This window comes from Patagioenas fasciata, chromosome 1 (assembly GCF_037038585.1).
Source record: "Patagioenas fasciata isolate bPatFas1 chromosome 1, bPatFas1.hap1, whole genome shotgun sequence".
Classification (NCBI taxonomy): domain Eukaryota; kingdom Metazoa; phylum Chordata; class Aves; order Columbiformes; family Columbidae; genus Patagioenas; species Patagioenas fasciata.
Window position 1 is genome coordinate 40,712,229 of NC_092520.1, and position 21,871 is coordinate 40,734,099.

General features: G+C 34.9%; 1 protein-coding gene across 4 annotated transcripts in view; it reads right to left on the bottom strand.

Annotated features, from left to right (window-relative positions):
• Positions 1-1,005: 1,005 nt before the first annotated feature.
• The window catches only part of PCDH9 (protocadherin 9), a 678,879-nt gene continuing 658,013 nt past the window's right edge, over positions 1,006-21,871 (bottom strand). For all 4 annotated transcript variants that reach the window (XM_071806015.1, XM_071806027.1, XM_065834000.2 and 1 more), the window contains one exon: positions 1,006-3,332. In XM_071806015.1, the coding sequence (XP_071662116.1) occupies positions 2,959-3,332 (374 nt within the window). In that variant the 3' untranslated portion in view covers positions 1,006-2,958. The remainder of the gene's footprint in view (positions 3,333-21,871) is intronic.

The window sequence follows — 21,871 nt, forward strand, 5'->3', positions numbered from 1 at the left end:
TCCTTCCTTCCTTCCTTCCTTCCTTCCTTCCTTCCTTCCTTCCCTCCTGTATTTTTTTAATAAATATTTCAAAGTTCAGTAAGGCCTGAAAAATCTAAAATTACACTGAATTTGAGAAAATGATATGAGAACATTTTCACCTGCTGGAAATCTAAATCATATTTGTTTGAGCTCTTCTTGCAAAGGTTGATGACATTAAAAAGTTTTGAAGGTTGGAAGATAATATAAGTCTCTTTTTATAGCAATAGTCACATCATTTTCTTCTTGTTTATGACAGATTTTTTTTTTCAAATATATTCTGTTTAAAAAGGTACTTATAATTTAAAATATTTAGTGCTATTTGGGTTTTCAAATAATGATCGTATTTCTGGTTTTAAAACTTAGCATGTTCAATAATAGTTTACTTTTATTAATATGTCTTTATCAAGGTTATTGGGCTTTATTTTTTGTTTGTTTGGTTTTGTTTTGTTTTGTTTTATTTTATTTTTTGTTTAGTTTTTGTTTTTGTTTTTTTACTTTCCTGCAACAAAAGTGGTTATATAACCACACAAATGTTGCTCGTGAGAAAGTATTTAATGTATTTTGACATGGCTACTCTCAAAAGAAAGACTGAGGTGTAGTAAGTGCTGACTTTTCTGTATGCTACCACTGCACTGTTACAAAGATTCATGCAAGGAGGCTTATTACACGTGCTTAAGTATACCTAACAAATTTGGGCTAGATTCTGTCACCTTTGTGCCGAGTAACACTTTATCCAATTCAAATAACTCATTTTGACTAAGTTCCTATTCACCATAGGAATGACACAATATGACCCTCAGACTTTATCATTAGTTGTATATTCCATACTTATCTGTATCAATGAAATGGACCATGATATGTTTAGAAATATAAATGGAAATTCAGAATGAAATAAACAAACCAACCAACAACAACTGAAAAAAAGAGAAATGAATAGGAATAAAGTCCCTTAGGCGCCTGCCCAAGAACTAGCACAACACAATCAGGAATTCAGAACATTTATTGCAAGAGCTGAATAAGTAAATAACGTTGAACTGGCAAAGCAGTAACAAGGATAACTGGTTAGATATTTATTCTGTCAAAGTCATCAAACACCCCTCACAAACTGACACAAGTACTGCAATATGCAATGCACCCCTAGCCCATTTTTATTCCTTTTATAATGTGGAGGGGGAAAAAAAAAAAAAAAAGTGAGGGAAAAAGAAAAAAAGTGAATTGTTATGTACAAAATAATGAAGAAGAAGAGAAAACAAGCTTGTGTTTTTGGTAAGAATAAAATCACCTCCAGATTAGCTAAGTTTGTTACTTTAAGACTGATGTTTTGCTGTGGCATAAGTAACTTTTGCTTTTTTCTGTAAGGACTTTTATTTCTTTTTTTTTTTCTTTTTTTTTTCTTTTTCTTAACATGCTATTTATTTGTGTAAATCATCTGTCATGCCTTACCAAAAGCCATCTAGAAATGTTTGGATTTGGATTTGCTTTGCGTGCAACTTAGATCTTATTAACATTAGGAGTCACTCTGCTGGTTTGACTGAGGTGACTTGATACTGGTACCTGCCAGGCATTGACCAACTATGATAACAAACAGTTAAACAGCAATAATTAGAGATTTAACCCTTTAATTCCCCCAACTAGCCTACCAGGAGAATGCTCTGTTACATCATAAAGGCACAACACATTAAATATTCTGTGGCTATGGTCTAAAAACACTTGTGTTACTACAACATTAACGCAGATGAAGATCAACACAAATGCTGCTGTTTCAGCAATACAAACTGTCTTACGTATAGACACACACCTGCCCAATTGATTAAACATGCTTATTGTATTTTGCTCCTGTAGAATTTCCTCTGTATATTCCAGTTCAATGTCAGCTGACAGACTGAAGTTAATTTGATCAGGGATTCCAAATGAATGGCTTTCCCTCTCACCCACTAGCACAAATTTAAATTCTTTTGTTTTACAGTTTCCTTGTTTTATGAAACATAATGTAAGTTTAGGAAAAAAAAATAGAAAAGACTAATTTTTTTTAAGCCCTTACACAAGCACTTTCATTTTTGTCGTATATATTAAAAAAAAAAAAAAATTCTACTTAAATGCTGTCATTATTTGCTACTACATGGAAAGATTTTCCTTTTTTTTTTTTTTTCTTTTCTATAACAAACCTTCCTTCCCACACCATAACTCCTTTTTTTTTTTTTTAACTTTAACACAAGGGTTTTGAGTTCCTTGGAACATTGTGTGTCAGACAGACCACTAACACAGAAACACCATCACTGAAAATAAAAGCAAAACAACAGGAAGCAAATGAAGGAAAGTAAAAAGCAACTGTGAAACACAGAAATGTGCTACAGTATCTTTTCAAGTGAACGTTATAAGTACACAAAAATTTTAAGCAATAATTGTTTCTATTTACAAGTATTTGAACACTGTTTTACTTATAAGTGTCCACTAACATTGTTAATAGCACAATAGGTTTAATGTTTACAGTTTCATTTGTTTTGTTTGCAATATGATCTCAAGTATAGCAGTCCCAGCATAGATCAATGACAATAAAAGCACAATTTTCTAACTGGATATGTTTTCCAATCATTGTAATCCACTGAACTTTCTTGCTCTCTCACTCTCCCAATGCATCTTCTGTTGTTCATAGCAGCAGTCCAGGGTCAAAAAACAAACAAACAAAAAGGATATTTGCAAACTGGAGACATCTCTGCAGATTTTAATTATGCCTATTTAACAAAACCACACAGCTAGCAGAAACACTCTTTCATGTTGCAGGACATCATACCTTCCATGGTGCTAACTTAAAGATATGCATATCTCTGCTAGATGAAGCATAGTTCTAGAGGTCTACTCAGTACATAAAGCTCTGACACACACGCAGTATTAGCAAGTCTAAGTAGGCTAAAGCCATTGGTCCAAAGTAACCTTTTCTTATAGCTGGTGCTCTTTTGGACTCTCAACAGCTCCTGAGGCCTGTTTATAAGACTTCAAGTTGGCCAGAGGGATGTCAGTCATATGGTTGCCAGTGTTGAAATGGCCCTCACTGGAACCATACTGCTTTCGGTCACTGAACTGGTTTCTGTTGCTATCTTCTTTCCAGGTCCTGGTCAATGTGTGTCCATTAACTAGTTTGTCCTTCTTAACCCATTCTTTCTGAGGTGCAAAGGTGGAGAGAGGAGACTTCGGCTGTTGGTATGGGCCCAAGCTGGGAGGCATCCAACAGTTGTCTGAGTGACCCAAAACCAGGCATTCTTGAGTACACATCTCTGTAGCTTCAGCTAATCCTCGTGGCCCAAGAGGCCCATCTGTAGAAGAAAAAAAAAAAAAAAGAAAAAAAAAAGAACAGGAAGAGGGAGAAAGAAAAAAAAAAAATAATATTAAATTGTGATATTTGGCATTAAATGTATACATATACCTCCTGAGAAAATTATCAATGATTCTGCAACAAAACATTGTTCTGGTAATTCCTAGATACATAGTTGCTTCCTGTATATGCTACCTGCATAGTTTCTAAAAGTGGAAATACAGTTCAGGTATCCCTAAGTTATCACTCTCACATCCTGCTGTGAATAAACTTGAATAATTTTTTTCAGTCACACTAAGAAAATGGAGCTAGCTAGGTGTTCAAGGAAGTAAACATACACTTACAGATTCTGAGTGAGATTAATGCTGCTTGTAAAGACCCACAGTTTGGATGGGTTCTCTTCAACTTTCAACTCTCTTTACTGCTGCAGAGCCTTGGTGAACTAATAGCCTACTGTAAACTGAAACAACTATACTATCCAAAAATTGACTTGCCCAAAGGAAAGCTCTGCATGCAGAATTATTCTAATGTCTGCTCTTTTACAGACTCAGGTTGGTGCATAGTTCTAGACATCTACCCAGTGAATAAAACTGATGAACACTCCCAGCAAGTAAAGGAGAAGTTACACTTTGCTGGATTTAGTATGAAACCATGAAACACTTCAAAACATTGTAACAGGAAAGAGAATAAAATCTATAATTCTTCTGACTATTAAACACATCTGAGATAGCTACTATGCAACCATAAAAATTGAGGGATAAATAAAAGAAGGCTTATGTGAATCTTGTGCTTGATAAAGAACTGTTCTCACAATTCTTTGCAAGTCAGGCATTGAAGACCGCAGGAGACAGAAATTAAGTCTGCTGAATTACTATGCATATTAAATAACCACATAATCTTTACACACTATTGAGGACACAGCTGACCAGCTGCAGGCATCTTGCAATCAAGCAGACAGGTCACCCATGTCTTCAGCAGCACTAAATTCCTCTACTGCATTTCTAAATGGCTGAATTTGCCCACCTGATCCGACTGGATGCATGAGGAAGGGCAACTCAGGAAAAAAAGCAGAGAAATCACTTTCTGTATCTTTGTTAGATATTTCTCAATATCTGAGATATGCTTTGATATAATTCTTTGCTAACTGCATTGTAATTTTGAGCAAGAATTTTGAGATGTCTTTTCTTGACTTCAGAGTAAATCAGTGGGCTGTAGACATTTTGAAGAGTTAAGGAGATCTTTTTCCTTGATTAAACAGTCCAGTGACAGGAAGGAAATTGTAGACTGAGAAAGAACCTTAACAGGTAGGCATGAATAGTGAAGTTATGAAGCATCTTAAATAGTAGTACTAATCAGAAGAAAAATATATCAGCAAAGTGTATCTTTATAATAATAAAACTGAGACCAAAATATTAAGTGAGGACACTCTAACAAAGTTTACTGTGTTAAAATGGCAAATAATATTTCATTCTCTTGTAGTCCACATATAGACCATAAATTACACTTAGTAACAGATCTTTTTCTGAATACTGAAATTACCCCAATTGATTCTATGGAAATGGCTATTCTTTCTCAGTTGTGTTTTGTGTTTTTTATTGTTGTTTTGATTTTGTTTGTGGTTGTTTTGGTTGGTTGGTTGGTGTGGTTTGTGGTTTGTGGAGTTCTTTTTCTGGGGGGAAGGGAGCCCTTCCTTCTTTCCTTCCTTCCTTTCTTCCTGCCTGCCTGCCTTCCTTTTCTCTTCCTCTCTCTCTTTTTTTTTTTCTTTTTAACGGGAACATAAAAACTTATGGTGTTAAACTCCTCAGATTATTAACCCACTGCTTTTACACACACATACAGAAAATGCAATGAGGTATATTTCTACATATTGCAATGTAATTAGTTAATAATCTTATCTCTGAGTAGCTCTTTTTTTTTTTTTTTTTTTTTTTTAATCCCTGGAGAATATAAGGTACACCATTGATGTGACAGAATATAATAAATAATAATAAAAAGTGCTTCTACATTCCCCATATAAGAAAATCCCACTGCTGATAACTAGAACATGAACAATGTATAGAAAACATGCTACTTTCCATTTAGGTCAAAACAAGATGAAATAATTAAGCCATAGCCATTAAGAAAAAAAGAAAAAGTGTCTGTAAAGTACGAACTTAGCAGAGATTTCAATGAAAACCAAGAACCTTGATTCTAAAATGAGAACTGTGATAATTCCCTGGAAGAGATTATTCTTCTTTATGTAAAGCTCTTTTTTGAATCTTGTAGTATGAAGTCGTAATCAAACTGAGGCAGCTACTTAGTACAAAAACAAACAGTAATAAGGAAAAATTCATGGTATATTGTTAACATTTCTAAAGGTTGTTCGATAGGTTAAAACTGGATTTCTTATTTTCCTGGCAACAGAAATTTAATTTCAATTAAGTCTTTTCCTATTTTTAGAGAAAAAATTGAGAAGTGGTAGAACTATTTTCAACTTGGCTACTCTCACAGTACAATACTATCTTGCTGACCAAAAAAAGAGAGGTTTGTCAAGGATTAAAACTTTCAAAACACAAAGAAAACCCTTCATCACAGAATGACACATTTCAAGAAATACAGTGCACTCACTCTGTGCTTGCAGTCTACAGTGACATAAAAGTTTAGCGGAAGAACCTTCAGCACTATAGTTCTGAAGAGGATAAGTGACTTTTTCTATCTAGTTAAATAAATTTAAAGAGATAAGACATTTATTTCTATTTAAAATTTAAATTAGTAATAATCTGGTTTAACTTAGGACTAAACATGCATGTGGCTACATGCCAAACTCTTTGGAAGATTTACTTCATGTGTTTTGCTTCCTTTAGTAACAGTTCTAGACAGTTAATGCTCTTAAACTCAGAATGAGTTCTAAAAATCCTTTGCTTCAGCCATCTTTAAGTTGATAAACTTTCTGGAAAGGACCCAAATATTCAGATACATGTGAGCAGCAGACAGGAATATCGTAACAATGCTGAGATGATCAGGAGGACCAGCCCGTTGTTCTTTTTGTTTGTTTGGTTTGGTTTGGTTTGGTTTTGTTTAGTTTATTTGTTTGTGCTTCTGTTTGTTTGTTTTTGTTAATGAAATACTGTTGTCTGACTTGAACTTCAAAAGTTAATTATTGTGTGTAAGTCCTCCTCCAGTCAGCCTTCCCCATGCAGAGACTTAAACCAAAGGCAAGACTACAGCAGTCTCTGTAGCAGGCCAGTCACCATGTTTTAATGGATGTAGGTTGTACCAAGTGACAGCTGTAAACAGAGTGAGGCCCCCTCCTTTTAGGAAAGGACTGAGAATCTCAGAAGATCACCGGTAGGACACTTCTCTTAGCTGTATAACTATTCAAATAGCTGTGAGATATAGTGCAAGTCTGAACACATCTCTACATATGCCTGTATACAAAAATCTGCTAATAAAATGCATGTTCAGAATTGAGAACAGACTCCTATTCAAGTGAGTATGAATATTTTCCAGTACTCTGACTCATGTTTTCTAACCTATAATATACAGGGAATATTAACTTGCATTATTAAAATATTGTGAGTTTTGAGTTTACAAAATGCCTTGGACTTAAGACTTCATCTAATATGTAATTAAAAATTATTATTTCAACCACTTGCGGTTTAAGCCATTATAAGAGAAAAAGAAATCCACAAACTATTTTTTTTTTAGAAATGGAGATTGTTGAAATAATATATTTTACTGTTGAATGACCATGCCTACTGATTCAGGAAAAAGACAGCTTCCCTCACAATATGTGTGGTGCCTGTCACACTTGATCTCTAAAGCCCTTAGATATTAGCATAATGTTTTTGTAAATATTATTGCTAACAATGGTGATGAATATGATTTATATGTCCTACTGTGAGGCATGGTAAAAAGACGAAAAACAGATTTGGGGAAAAGGGATCTCACCTACAAAAAAAAAAAAAAAAGTCTTTCAACAATACAGGATTTTTTCAGTTTCTGTTTTGTGTAATTATGTTCTCAAGTGTAGAGAGTTTGCTCTTTTCTAAGACTCATTATTCAGGTTGCTATTCAGTAGCATAAAGTGAAATGATCATGAGCAATATGATGGGAAAGAGACCTTCTGGGGGTAACTTACACTGAAGGGTTAGCTACTTTGTATTGAGAAAGCATAATCTTGCCTTAATGGTAATTATCTTTCTCTTCCACCACTGCTGAACAATAGCTTTCACCCAGTTTTCTAAAGTTGTTTCATTACCACATACAATGACACCACTTAAAAACCTGTTCCTGCTGCTTTAATTTTATAATTGCATTAATTTGTTTTCTTTCTCTTCATAAAAATGTCACTGAAATTTCTGTATCAAATTTTTCCACACTGAAATACTTTATTGATATGTGGGGATTTTTTTTTTCGAAGTATTTGTTCTCTGAACAATCCATAATACGTGAGGCTGGTTATCAGTCTTGACTGCTTGAATATGTAATGACACAAGTGCTGATAAAACTGTACAAGCCATCTGTCTCTGGAGTTAAATGTTTTGAAAGCAAACACAAAAGTGAATAACAAACACTCCCTTAAATTGTCTTTGTAAATATTTATATCAGATCTTACCCAAAAATGCTTTTTTGTTGTTATTATATTATGTTAATAGCTGTCAAGCAGATGCATGACTTGCCTACTCAAAAACAGACAGGTGTAAGAAGGAAAATAATACATGCCACTCAAGAGCTGGTCATACCCTAATGCTGGAATTTCTATGTGAACTTTTATTTTTTTGTACTCAGAAGCTAAACTGCTGTTTCATTGATTAACTTACTACTACAACTAGCTTCTGGTGTGTTGACTAGCTGCTTTTCAACCTGCTTCTTTAAAACTCTCTTAAAGACAGAAAATCCATTCTTCAGTTCTGAAAGAGTTAAGACAAGGTAAGTTCCACTAAGTAAGACTTTTTGGTCTGGAAAAAAATATAAATATATATATTTATAAATGAATGGGTACTCACTGGCTGAGGGCACTAACATTAAGAGTAGTGGATTTGAACATGGCTATAGTTGTGTTTCAGACAAATTTATTTATTTAACTTTCCATATTGCATCTTAAAAATAAAAAAAGAAAAGAAAAAACAGCAACAACATTTTCTGCTCTATTTAACCTCAAATACAGAAAGCTTTTCTAAGCTTTTATGGGTAACTTACTAAATGACCTTTCTGAGACCACATGTTTTGACAACCTTTCCCATTTATATTGGAATTGAAATGACATTATTCCATTTTATAGAGGTTTTGCAACTACTGAATATAGTAAATATAAAAACTAGAAAACAGTTTATAATGAAAAGATGCTTTTGACTTTTTTTTTCCCTTAAGTATCACCTAAATAAATGAAAAAGACTGTTCTCTACTTTTAGTCTGTTAAAAAAAATATATATATATATATAAAAATATATAAAGATCCAAGACTACAAAGCCACATACATGCTGTGCTGGATGTGCTTTCTTGGTTAATTAAGAGCAAGATTCTTCAGTGACTACAAAAAATATATTTTCAGTGGCTTATTGCATGGTCATTCTACATGGCACAGTCAGTGCTAATAAAATCACATTTTATCCCCAAACAACCTTGTTCCAAAGTCCCTGGATTCCTATCCTTGCTGCTACCAGTTTTGGTAGACTTAAGAGCACCACCTTGTAACCTGCTGCTTCTCTCCTTCCATCCTGGAGTTGCATCCTCTGTACTCAGGTACAGATCAAGAAATCCTTGCTTGTTCCTGCTCCCTCTCTTGGCCCAAGCTTGTTTTTCATCACTACTGAACCAAATAATACTGTAAGGTTAGCTTATATCTGCATTACTTAGCAGAGATAGGCTGCCAGAGCTGTCAATTAACACAATAACAGGAGGGAGAAGAAGTCAGTGGTAGCACAGGGTAAGGGTGAGTGGGAGGTACTGCCTGGAATACAGAAATGCAACAGCTGAAGCATTTTCTGAAAAGGCAGGAAAGCCTGGCAGAATAAAGTTTTTCTACATAATTGCGTGAAGTACTTACGTGAGCAAGATAGGTTCCACAGAAATGTAGGTGTCTAAGATCCAAACTATAATTTCAAAAGTCATGCATGACTTCCTTGACTCCATGGGAGGATATATTTTGAAATGCAAGGTTATGAAACTGCTTGAAATTCTGCTTCTACACAGAATTACCTCAGTCTTCTTATTACTGAGATTGCTTCATACCTAAATATTCGCAGAGTTAGGAAAGTAATTGTTCCCTTCTGTTCATATCTTGAATATCTAAATGTGCTTGGCATTTTAAGAGTGTAACTAACATATACCAACAGGCTGTAGCTTTGAACAATATAGCAGAACAGGAGGCTGATTTCCCCCCCACTCCAGTTTATACCTACTGGCAGAAAGAGAACATGCCTTTTGTTTCAAACATTGTGCAGGGAACACTTGTGGTTTAGGACATTTCTGGAAAGCTCAGCTCCAAGTTTCCTTTTCTTCCTGATAGATTCTGGCTACTCTCTCCTACAGACATGCAAGAATGAACCTTGGTAACAACAGCTCTCCTAATAAATGAGAAACAGTTCTGTAATCCCTCCTGCAGAGAAGGAGACTACCATGTTTTCTTACACACTTAGGAAATGCTGAAATTACTGATCTGCAGTAGAAAAGTGTTTGATAACACAGTGATTACTATTAAAAATTATTTCATATTTCCTGTCTTGAGTACCTTTCACCTATAGCTGCTCCAGTGAAAAAGCTACTATGAAAAGGAGTGCTACTTAGATTTTCTTGGTTTCTTTTGGTGTGTTTTTTTGCTGTATCTTTCCTAGAAGTTTAATACTATTACCATTTAGAAGTTAGACCTCCATCAGTAATGGCTCTGTTGTCAATATGTTGTTTTTATCTGGCCTAGCTTTCTGTGCCCATTTCCAACTACTTTTTCTGCATTGGCATACATGGTATAAATCTGTATGCATTTCCATGTGTGCATGCTCAGGAAATAGTCATGTACCATATAGTCCACACTTTGAAGCACTGGCAGTCTAGACAAATTTTTAATTCCTTGCATTTTCCAAGGCAAGATATCTTCCAAAAGTTGACACCTTCCAATAAATTGAATTAATTTTTCAACACTTTTGAGCATAAAGCCTTTGATTTCATAGACATGCTTGTCTACACATTTCTTGGAAGGAATTTTGTGGCCCATTTCTGCAGATGGGAACAAACTGATTGCTTTATCTACTGTATAGCTAGATGCAGAGCAGGTGCCTCAAGACTAAGCTGGCATGCTGCAATGTCTGAGCAAATACACTTAGAGAAAGCATATAAGGACTTGCAATAGAGTTTAGTAGTTTAGAGTTGTTAACAATCCCATGAAGTCTTCCAGAACAGCTTGTTTGGAAATGGAAAGTCCAGTCTATAGGCAGGCCACATGTACATGTATTTGCCCTTGCCATCTGAACCCACCCTTAAAATTAATTTAGCTGTGTGTTATTACATTTCTGGTTTAGTTCTGCATTTTTTGTAACAGAAATTATTTAATACTGAATTTATTTAATATTGAATTTATTTAGGATTTAACTCTTAGTAACGTCTCATAGCAAGAAATACATTTTTATAGCCTAGTGGTAGTTCCTCTTGGTTGCATGAAAGGTCACAGAGATTTAACCAAATTCTAGCCTTCAGTTGTTCATAGGAAATAGCAAGCAGGCCATTTCCTGATCTCTACTGAAGACACCTCATGCGACTGCTGAGCTTGTGAGATACCAGGTGTCAAGTTTGTTTACCATTGTCTAGTCTTTATGAATAGATAGATGAATTGACTGTTAGATTTGTGATCATTCTGCAAGCCTGTTACTATATTCTTTGAAATCACAAGGGCATGATCCATGCAGTGAAGGGTGTAGGAATATGTCACAAGAGGCATGCAAAGCAGTCATAGTCTGGAGTGGTGTTGAGCCATACACTGAACAGCTCAAACCTGGATGATTCAGTGCTCTTCGCTGGTCATAGAAATCCAGCTCTGTTACTTATAATAGATTGCATATTGCCCATGTTCAGATCTCTCTGCCAACCTGTTTCTTTTTTTTCCAGAATTTAACTGGGTGAAACTTTATATCTTGTAGTAAAAAATGTAGGTTCATTAGATAATCTACTGGTTCTTTCTGGCCTTAAAAATCTATGTATCAGCAAATATTAACATAAAACTGTAATCTGTATAAACTTTCTCTGACAAATATAGCCAATTATAGCGTACCCTTTAAAAATACAGAAGATACAAAATAATAGTTGGAATTGTTACTTTGGTTTAATGCATTCTGTCATTAAAAACAAACAAATAAAACCCTGAAAATGACCACAATTTGTATTCTCAGCTTAAGTGTCACATTGTGGATGCAGACAGTCGCCTTCCAGAGAGAGCAGGAGAAAACAAGTGCAAACAGGACTTGGCAAAAAAAATCTTTTGTTAACAAATAAATAAAGATTAAATGTTTTACACATCTCTCATGTAGATTTCAGTCTTTGGTCAGAGATGAAAAGTCAATATTTGCAAATGGAGATAGTCCAAATATAATAATACATGGGCAGCCAGAACAGCAGATTCTCTCCCTGAGAGGATATTGTTATTTAGACAGACTTTACGGCACACAAAGAGCAGACAGCATGTCTTTATAAATTTGCAATCATCTTCAGCATGGAATGGAACTCATCCATTTTCAAGTCCACTGAAGCTACTCCTATGAAGAGTGCTCTTTCATCTAATCTTATTTCCTCAAAAACAACATTTTTTTCTACCATACTTTTAATTTTAGCAGCACAATCTAGCAAATCAAAATTCCACAAAGAATTCAAATGAACCTTCTAAATTTGATTAAATCACTTAATGATACCAAAACACAGCCAGTGTTCAGGTATTTGGAACACTATTTATTTTCAGCTTCAATCTTTTTCGTGACATATCTCTTCATTTTGCTACCTAAAAAAGTCTATTCCCAAAAGGTGATGATGGAAGGTTATAATAAAATATTTATAAAGCATTCCATGGTCACAATAATTTACTATCTTTTTTCTCTCACACCTAAATATTTATGGTACCTGATCAAAATATTTAGTTGATTTGATTTACAGGTAACCTGCTGAGACAGCATCATTTTTGACATGGTCACATTTTTTTATCTATTAAGATGCCTCAAACATGAACCTGCTGTCAGTCAAAAACAACTTAAGTCTGAATTTGGAAGATTCTGTCAACTGTTTACCATAAAGTCAAACTTTGGTGAGTAATTTCTACAAATTTCATGTGAGAAAAGGTAGGATTCAATGTGACAGTAAAGATATTATTCAAAATGAGAAATACTGGCCGAATGCAGTGAAACTGAGCTGAACAATATTTATTTCAACACTATATGGTTCTGTAAACTTTTCGTGCAGCTGCCAAATGCCTGACCAATAGCAGAAAAAATGAAATCAGTCAAGTCGAATTTCATTTGATTTTCATTATTTTAAAAATATTTCTAAATCAAAGAGTGGGGTGTGGTTTTTTGTTTGTTTGCTTGGTTGGTTTTTGTTGTTGTTTTCTTTTTTTTTTTTTCTTTTGCTGATCACTCTCTAATTTACAGTAAAAGCTTGATCTTCTGACTTGTGATAAATACGTATCACATCTTGAGGGCAGCTATGATACCTTGTGATTTTATCAAAGTAAGGATATTAGCTTTAGTAATACACAACTGAATAAAAGCACAATTCATCATCATATACACATGTATGACGAACTGTGCTATCTGTACAACTGTATCTACTGTGTTTTATTTGTATATATAACACATATATTTATATAATTTTACTTTTATAAATATTGTGTATCTGTGTATATCTACCCATCTAAGTCCTTTATCTTCATTTAGCAACAGAATGGAATTAACAGAGTGGTGCATATTGAAGTGAATGGAATCACTCATAAAATGAGCAACTTAATTGCTGTGCTCAAGTTGCATATGACATCATCCTAACCTCTTTCTGTTATTAATGTAGAGAGAAGCATTTGCACAAAGTGATTCAGTTCTCTGAAGACCTGAGTCACTTTCTAGAGGTGTGCATTTCTGTCCATTGATAAAAAGGGAATCCGTGGATGGCAACTACATCTGTCTCTACGTATTTAAAATGGATGCATCTAGATCTTCATTATCATGCTAGTTTAATTCATTGTGATCTCTTGAAAATGCAGTTGAATAAAGTTTTTCCATTATAATATATATATATAATACATATGTATATATATAAAGTGGTTCCAGCAGCCGTTGAATAAAACAGCAGACAGCTACACTATTCACAGTACCCAAATGGCTGTGCATCTCAAGCATAGCCAGGAAGGAGGATTCTGTGAAATGTGGAAGGGTCTTACTGGAGGGAGCCTGCTATTGACAGATTATCTTTCAAAAAATTAATACTTCAAAATTATTCTAGTTCTCCACACTTCAAAATCAGTTGAAGACTCTAAAATGCAAATTCTATCACTTAGTTGTGTTTTTAAACATTCAGTCTTATTTCCCATGTATTATTTTCTTAACACTAGATTAACCTCTGTAAAATGGCAAGTGGCAAAGTAAACATTTTCCCCATGATTTTTGAATTGAAAAAAAAAATGAGAGAGAGAAGCAATTTGCCTACTTTAAGCAACAAACGAAAAATGGGGGAAAAAATCAAAAAGCTACAAATCTTATAATCCACATAGCAATTCATATAAGACCAAAATTAAAATGCAGACATATACTACAGTGTTTAAAAATGCAATGTTAGTTAAGAAATATAATTAAGACTATTTTTGTACAGAAAGATGAAATTCATTCTGTAATTAGGTTAATTACAGCTATCTAAGTAAACATTAAATTGAAGTTGAAATGCATCTTATTTTATTAAGCACTATAAGTAATTTATGTTTCTTTTCACTTTTGTGTTTTCAAATTTTCTTTCAGCACAGTTCAGACCAAAATCAAATTTAGGTTAAACTGAATTTGTTGTGAATTTGTGGTAGATGCCTTATGTATAAGTGCTATTATGTAAATAAGTAGCTTAATTAACTTGAAAAGACCTTTCGAAGTACTTTTCTCTTTGCAGAAATAGGACCTTAATCTGGCAACTCATTCTCCTAACTTAAACTACATGACTCTGAATAACTGAAGTACATAAAAAAAAGAAAGTGCTTAAATTAGGTGCTGAGTAAGCTTGATTATATTTTGATTTTGTCCTCCATTCTACGCAGAAATGTATGCTTGATAAATTTCACAAGATGCCGATGTCAGAGATACCGTTAAACTAATCTAGAGAAAAAAGAACAATTTCTTAATTCTGCTTGTATAATGGCATCTCAGTTAATTTTGTAAAATTCAGTGCCAGTTCAGTTGTCAGAACTGCAGCCATATTACACTGAGAATACTAAAAAGTGCTTTTCTTCATTATGTCTGAGTTATACCCATGCTACAGTTCCTTTATTTTCTTTAAAAACTATGTTCATTTACATCATTTTTTCAGAAAATATCTCCATAAGTATGTCTCTTAATGAGCTTATATAGTTTACAGTGAAATTCCTATTAAACAAATGTTCCTGAGTCAAAACACATTTTATTAAATTGTGATTGAAAATTAATCTGTGCTACATTTAGTCATTACATCCAATATACCAAAAATTACTATGGAAGCTATGTCTGTATACACTATTTTTCAAATAATTTTAGTTAGTCATACAGTCCTATTGTGATCCGTGGCACATGCTAGACTTCCAGGCTTTCAAATCTTACTTGGAACATTAAAGAAAAAACATCTTTGTGATTCTAAAGGGGAAATCAACCCTAATTTCACAGGAAAAAAAGAAAAACTGTTGTTTTGCTTCCTTTAAACCGTTGGTTTTGTATAATACCAAAGGACAAGATTTAAGACCTGTTCACATCCTTAGAATTCCTTTCATTGTTATAAAATATGGCTAGAAACTTATATTTCTTGCCCATTCATACAAGAATCTGACAATTCCTATAACATGAAAGTTGCAAATACTTGGCAGTTCACCAAATCTTTTATTTTTGTTCCAATTTGAAACATAAAGGCAAACAATTATTTCCTATATTTGAATTTACTGGTTTTATTTTCCATCCTGTAATAATAATAATAAAAAACCAAACAAAAACAAACAAACAAACAAAAAAAAATGAACACATAATACAATTTTGGGCAAATACTTAGTGAGGTATGTTACAGGCTTTTCACACTCAAGCTTCTGAAAATAATGGGCAATATGAATAGATCTGCACTTACTGAACTTGTTGTAGAATTGAAAAACTATGAAGCAATTCAGATTAACAACCTGAATTAAAGAACATATTTTTCTTCCTGTATATTAAAACAAAACAAAACAAACTGATTTACCAAAATATGAAACATAAACTAAGAATTCCAGTTGCTGGATTGAGTTCACTTAACATTTCCACTGTTTCATGGCCCTGGCAGGAACTGTGGTGCTGATGTTAATTAACATTTATAGAATGCCTTGTTAAAACACCTAAGAATTATTGTTCTGTTAATGACTTTGTCCTGTGCTTGTTTTCAATGACTGATTTGAGCTGAAGAACTCTGAAAAGGATCACTGACACTTGGTTAGGACACCCAGTCTTTCCTGGCAAATCCAAGTTAATAATGCATGGCTTTGTGCCAACAACTTAGCTTTAGAAGAGGAACTGTTATAAAATTGTAGTTATGAGGGAATTACCAGTCACATTTAAGAAGATTATTATCCTTGTATCAAGTGAGTTAATTTATTAAAAGGTAACTTCAGAGGCAGCAAGTAATTTAGAAACAATGCCAAACACTTAAGAACACAATGACCTATCTGAGACAGCAGAATACTTTATTGGTAGACAAACAGAAGTATTGCAGACCAATTTTTTCAGTAGGATAACAGATACAGGCAGGTGTTTTTCCACACATTCATTGGACACATACCTCTTCCAATTTGAAACAGGTTGGAGTTTTGCTACTGCCTTCATTGGTTGAAACACTGGGTCTTTTGTCTCCATAGAACATCAAATTAATTTTACTAGCAAGCCTGATTTAGAAACACATGCACTGAAGGAATAAGTTCAATTCCCTTGTGAACTACAGGACATTCCTTTAGCATTTAGCTTCCTTGTATACCACACCAATTCTTCCATTGCCAGTTCTTCAACTCAAGGCTCTTTTACCAAGCTGTCTATATATAGTTCTGCTTACTCTCTTTTGACATGTTTTCAACTCAGGTCTTGTCAGCATTCCTGTTTTTTTCTCCAAAAAGCTATTTCCTCCTACCATCTTCTCAGCTGCCTAGATGATAAGTTCTTCTCTTACATATTTATATTACTTAAATTAGTTACTAGATTTCACTTAAAATGAACGAGGGCCTTCTTTTTGTACTTGATTAAGGTATAAAATTTAAGATTGCTCAAATATAGAGTCCTAAATAAAGTAGGATTCATTCTACCCCATGGTTCAGCTCTAGAGACTGTTACCTCAACCGATTATACAAAGAGAAGGTTTCATCATGTATATATACAACTTCAAGGATCAAGGTGACAAAGTGCTACAGAGGAGACAAGTATAGGACTGAGATTCAGATTCAGATTCAAAATTTAGATATCTAAAATGTATATATTTACATGGGAACCATAGATATACGTATTTTCTGATCTCTCATTTTAACTAACATAGATCCTGTTAATCCTGTTGGTTTTGTCAATACAATATAGTAGTTCACCAAACAGAATGTACAGAAATGTATCTGAACAGATCACTATATTAGCTGTTTCATACTAGATCTCCATTAGCCATAAGGATAAGTTAAAGCACCGAACTCTTACGCACACATTTTCATTGTAGATATCTAAATTTAGTATTTGAGTCTGAAGCTATGTCCCACCCTTGGCTTTGTCATGACACTTTATCACTTTGATCTCTTAATGTGCACTCACAATTTAGGAAACCGTCCCTTATACAATTGATTACTTCTTTAAAACTGATTGTTATATTAAACTGCTGACTTTTTTACTTACAAAATTAAGCCCATTTAAGTAATTAATTTTTCCTGAGCTCCATTATTTGTGAGTGGTTTCCATCTGGGCAGAACAGAGCCCTTACTCTATCAAGGCTTTCAGATGGTCTCAAAACATATGCTGAACAGTTTCGGGATAGTTTCTCCAGAGAAAATTTTCATTTTTTCTGCATTGTGACACAAAGATAAAAGGGAATTTCATCAAAATACCAGGGACAGTATTCAGTTTCACAGTGTTGCAGATCTCTGCCACCACAGAAGTAAGGATTTCTGCAGTACTAAGGGAACAACCTTCCAGCCTTCTATGATGGTATGACACGGTGGATAGATGAGAAAGCAGTGAATGCTCTCTACCTTGGCTTCAGCAAGACTTTTGACACTATGTATCACTACATGCTCATAGGTAAGCTCAGGAAGTGTGGGTTGGATGAGTGCACAGTGAAACGGGTCATGAACTGCAGCTGTAAGGCAGAGCTCACAGGATTGTGATCAATGGTGCAGATTCTAGCTGGAGGCCTGTAGTTAGTGGGGTTCCCCAGGGGTCAATATTAAGCCCACTCCTGTTCAACCTGTTCATCAATGACCTGGAGGAAGGGACAGTGTACCCTTAGCAAGTTTGCTGATAACACTAAACTGGGAGGAAGGGCTGATACACCAGAAGGCTGTGCTGCCATTCAATGAGACCTGGAATGGAAGAGGACTGGACAGAGAAAAACCTGATGAAATTCAACAAGGGGAAGTGTAAGGTCCTTCACCTAGGGAGAAATAACCCCATGCACCAGTACAGGTTAGGGGCTGACCTTCTGGAAAGCAGAATTGTGGAGAAAGACCTGGGAGTTCTGGTTCACAACAGATTGCCAAAGAGTCAACAATGTGCCCTTGTGGTCAAGAAGGCCGACGGTATGCTGGGGTGCATTAGGAAAAGTATGACCAGCAGGCTGAGAGAGGCTATCTTGCCCCTCTATTCTGTCCTGGTGAGGCCACATCTGGAGTACTGTGTTCAGTTCTGGGCTTCCCATTTTAAGAAGGACAAGGAATTACTGGAGAGAGTCCAGTGGAAGGCTACAAAGATAATTAGGGGTCTGAGGCATTTTTGTTATGAGAAAAGACTGAGAGAGCTGGGTCTATTCAGCATGAAGAAGAGAAGGCTGAGAGAGGATCTTATCAATGCTTATAAATACCTCAAAGGTGGGTGTCAAGAGGATGGGACCAGACTCTTTTCAGAGGTGCTGAACGGTAGAATGAGGGGTAATAGGCACAGACTGAAACATAGGAGATTCCATCTGAATATGAGCAGAAACTTTTTTACTTTGAGGGTGACTAAGCAGTAGAACAGGCTGCCCGGAGAAGTTTTGAAGTCTCCTTCCCTGGATACATTCAAAACCCGCCCGGACACATTCCTGTGCAATCTGCTCTAGGTGAACCTGCTTTACCAGGTGGGTTGGACCAGATGATCTCCAGAGGTGCCTTTCAATTCCAAACGTTCTGCAATTCTGTGACCAAAGATATAGCTGTAGACCAGTGAGGCCAACAAAACTGAAGAATGGTCAACAACTCAAAATTGCATTTTTTTTTCCGCATTCAGATATTAAGTGATAGCAGTATTCCCGATTAAAATGGAAAATGTTATTCCCTGCTGTGAGGAGGAAAGTAGCACTGAAAGCAGAAAACACCTGGCAGACACCTTGAATATGAAACTCTTTATTAGGCACTGCATTTTTTTTCTTTGTTAATTAATCTATTTCACAGTCTTAGGTAATCACTGCAACTTCTCAGTAGTCTGACTTTCAAAGGAACTTCACACTTTGTCAGTTTCTATACCTGTGTTGTCAAAGAACATGGAAGTGACATAAACATCTTGGTAATTTGTTCACCACTGGCTTGCACATTCCTTCCACAGCACTCTTTTTCCAGAAGGACATTCATTGTCCTAATGGCTGTGCATTGACAGTGTATTCTCTGGGTCTATGTTAGTTTACCAAGTAAACATTCAGAGTCCTACTATTTTACAGGTAAAAGATGGAGGTAGTAAGATCTCCTTGATGACAAAACTGATTGAGACCGCAACATTTGTCTGCACAAATGCCCACCTCAGCATGGCCTGCAGCAGTTACAAAACAAACTAAAAATACTTGATTAAACGTCATACTAACTCTGTTGCATATCACCTAAGCTTTCCTGTCCATACTTGATGTGCTTTTGTCTGATACCTGCTGTTTACTGGGGAGTCATTTACTACAGACAAACAGGCACAATTCAACACCAACCAATTTTACAGCTATGTGAAGTATGAGATGTGTACTACCTGACTGGGATGTCATAAATATACAGCCAATCTTAGAGGAAAGAAAAGTGAGCACAAGTTACTACAAATCTATAAGAATTGATCTGAATTAATTAAATAGAATTAAAAAGGAAAATATAAAACAATGATAACTGATAAATGGAAAGATTTGCGACATATATATTAAGAATGGTAGACAATGTGAGATTACCATGGTAGATTACTTCATTTTAAGAAGTAAAGGAAATTGAGTAAATCTCATCTCTTTGGACTTCAGTAAAGTATATGATGAAGTGCCATAGAGGAAATTATTTTAGTTTAGCTATAATGTATGCTAATAGAACCTGTAGGCTGAAGTGAGGAACGAATATATGGTGCTGAAAGCAGAAGTGTGAGGCTGGAGAGAGGTTCCGCAAAATTCAATATCAGAACTATTCCTGAATAATATTTTCAGTAATAACCTTGATGTAAATATTTGTGAAAGGCTGATACAATCTCCTGCTGACACAGAACTGGGAAGTACCATCAGTAAAGACCAAGTTATCTTATGAAAAGAACTAAAGAAAGAAAAAAAAAAAAAAAGACAAGAGTCTTTCTTATTAGGGAAAAGTAGGAGATTTTGACTTGTTTAATTTAGGAGAATTAAATCAGAGAGAGAAAAAGGTAAAGAGCAGGGGTAAACAAATAGAGACATAAAATGACTTTGTAAAATCAGAGATAGTGTTGTCATGAAAGTAAATCTGGTGACAAAGTGTCTATGATAACAGATTACTAAAGCCCTTGCTATATTAAGAAAAATTACACAAGAAAAACAGTAGATGTATTTTTATTGTGCTTATTAGTGGAAGTTTATGCTCTTACATTTCATTTCTTAGTGTCTGACTACAGTCATGGCAGCTGATGTACAATAGAAGTTTGCACTGTAATAAAATATTAAGACACTATAATCACAATGCATTATTTCTAATACAAATAGATAAAAGGATTTATAACTCCTTACAGAGTATATATGCAGCATTAAGGATAAGAATTCTTAGCAAGAAGGTGGGATTATTCAGTATGAATGTTGTCCAGCATTCACCCACTTCTGAAAAATCTCATCTAGTAAAAGAAGGTACTAGAAGTAGGAACGATCTGATGAAATACTGGCATTTGTAGTTGAAGAATACCTTTCAGCTAATCACCCTGATTCTTTAAATAGGCTCTTTTACAATGTGATTCACCTGAATTCCGTTAGGTTTTACTTTACGGTGAGATGAATTGGGTCCTGAAAGCGTCTACTTTTCCCTGCTGACTACTAAATTACACAAAGTGCCCAGATCAGATGTATATGTGGGATTCTTAGCTTCTAGAGCTGAAGCAACTGAAGACAGATCTTTCAAAATACCTACTGAATCAAATAAAATGTGTGTGACCTTAGCTATGTCATTTAGTTTCTCTGTGTCTTTACTGTTCATCTGTAAAATGAGGATAATAGAATTTCCATACCTTAAAGGACAATGCAGTGAGTTGCAAATTACATGGCTCTCTAATATCATGGCAATAGATGCCCTATAAGTACTTAAGCCTCTTCTGGACTGTTAAATGAGGAAGCCAAGAAGGACAGCAAAACTCACAAACTGATTTCTTTTCAGAGCGGAACATTTGACATCTCCCTGAAGCAAAGCACCATTGAAGGACGGTTTCGTGTAAAGCATGCTATGATTAATCATAACAAAAACAGTGATGTTTTCAAAAGAGGGGGTATCCCTCCCTCCTGAATAAAGAAATTCACACGGGATTTTTTTTTCTCTTTTCTGACAAGCTCTCCCATTTTTCTCATGATTCAAGTAAACAATTGCTGCATCAACAAAAGAATCCTCTGTGTTCATTGCCTACTGATATATCCTTTTACATTTTCTTTGTCCTCTTTTAAGACAGATATCAGGGAAATGTTTGCCAGTGTTCAAATCTTTAGTGAAAAATTCATTACAACACATTTCTAGTGTTATACTGTGACTCTTGTGATATGTTTCATATATGCAAAGACTGATTTTGATCTCATTTACACCAACACCGATTTACTTCAGCTGAATTACTCCTAATTTACCCTAGGATTGCTGTCAGAATCATCCTCTTATTTCAGCCAGAGCTTATAAATCTCCAGCAAGAAAGTGCCTTTTTGTTGTAAGGCTAAGTTGGCATTCATCCAGAATTCCC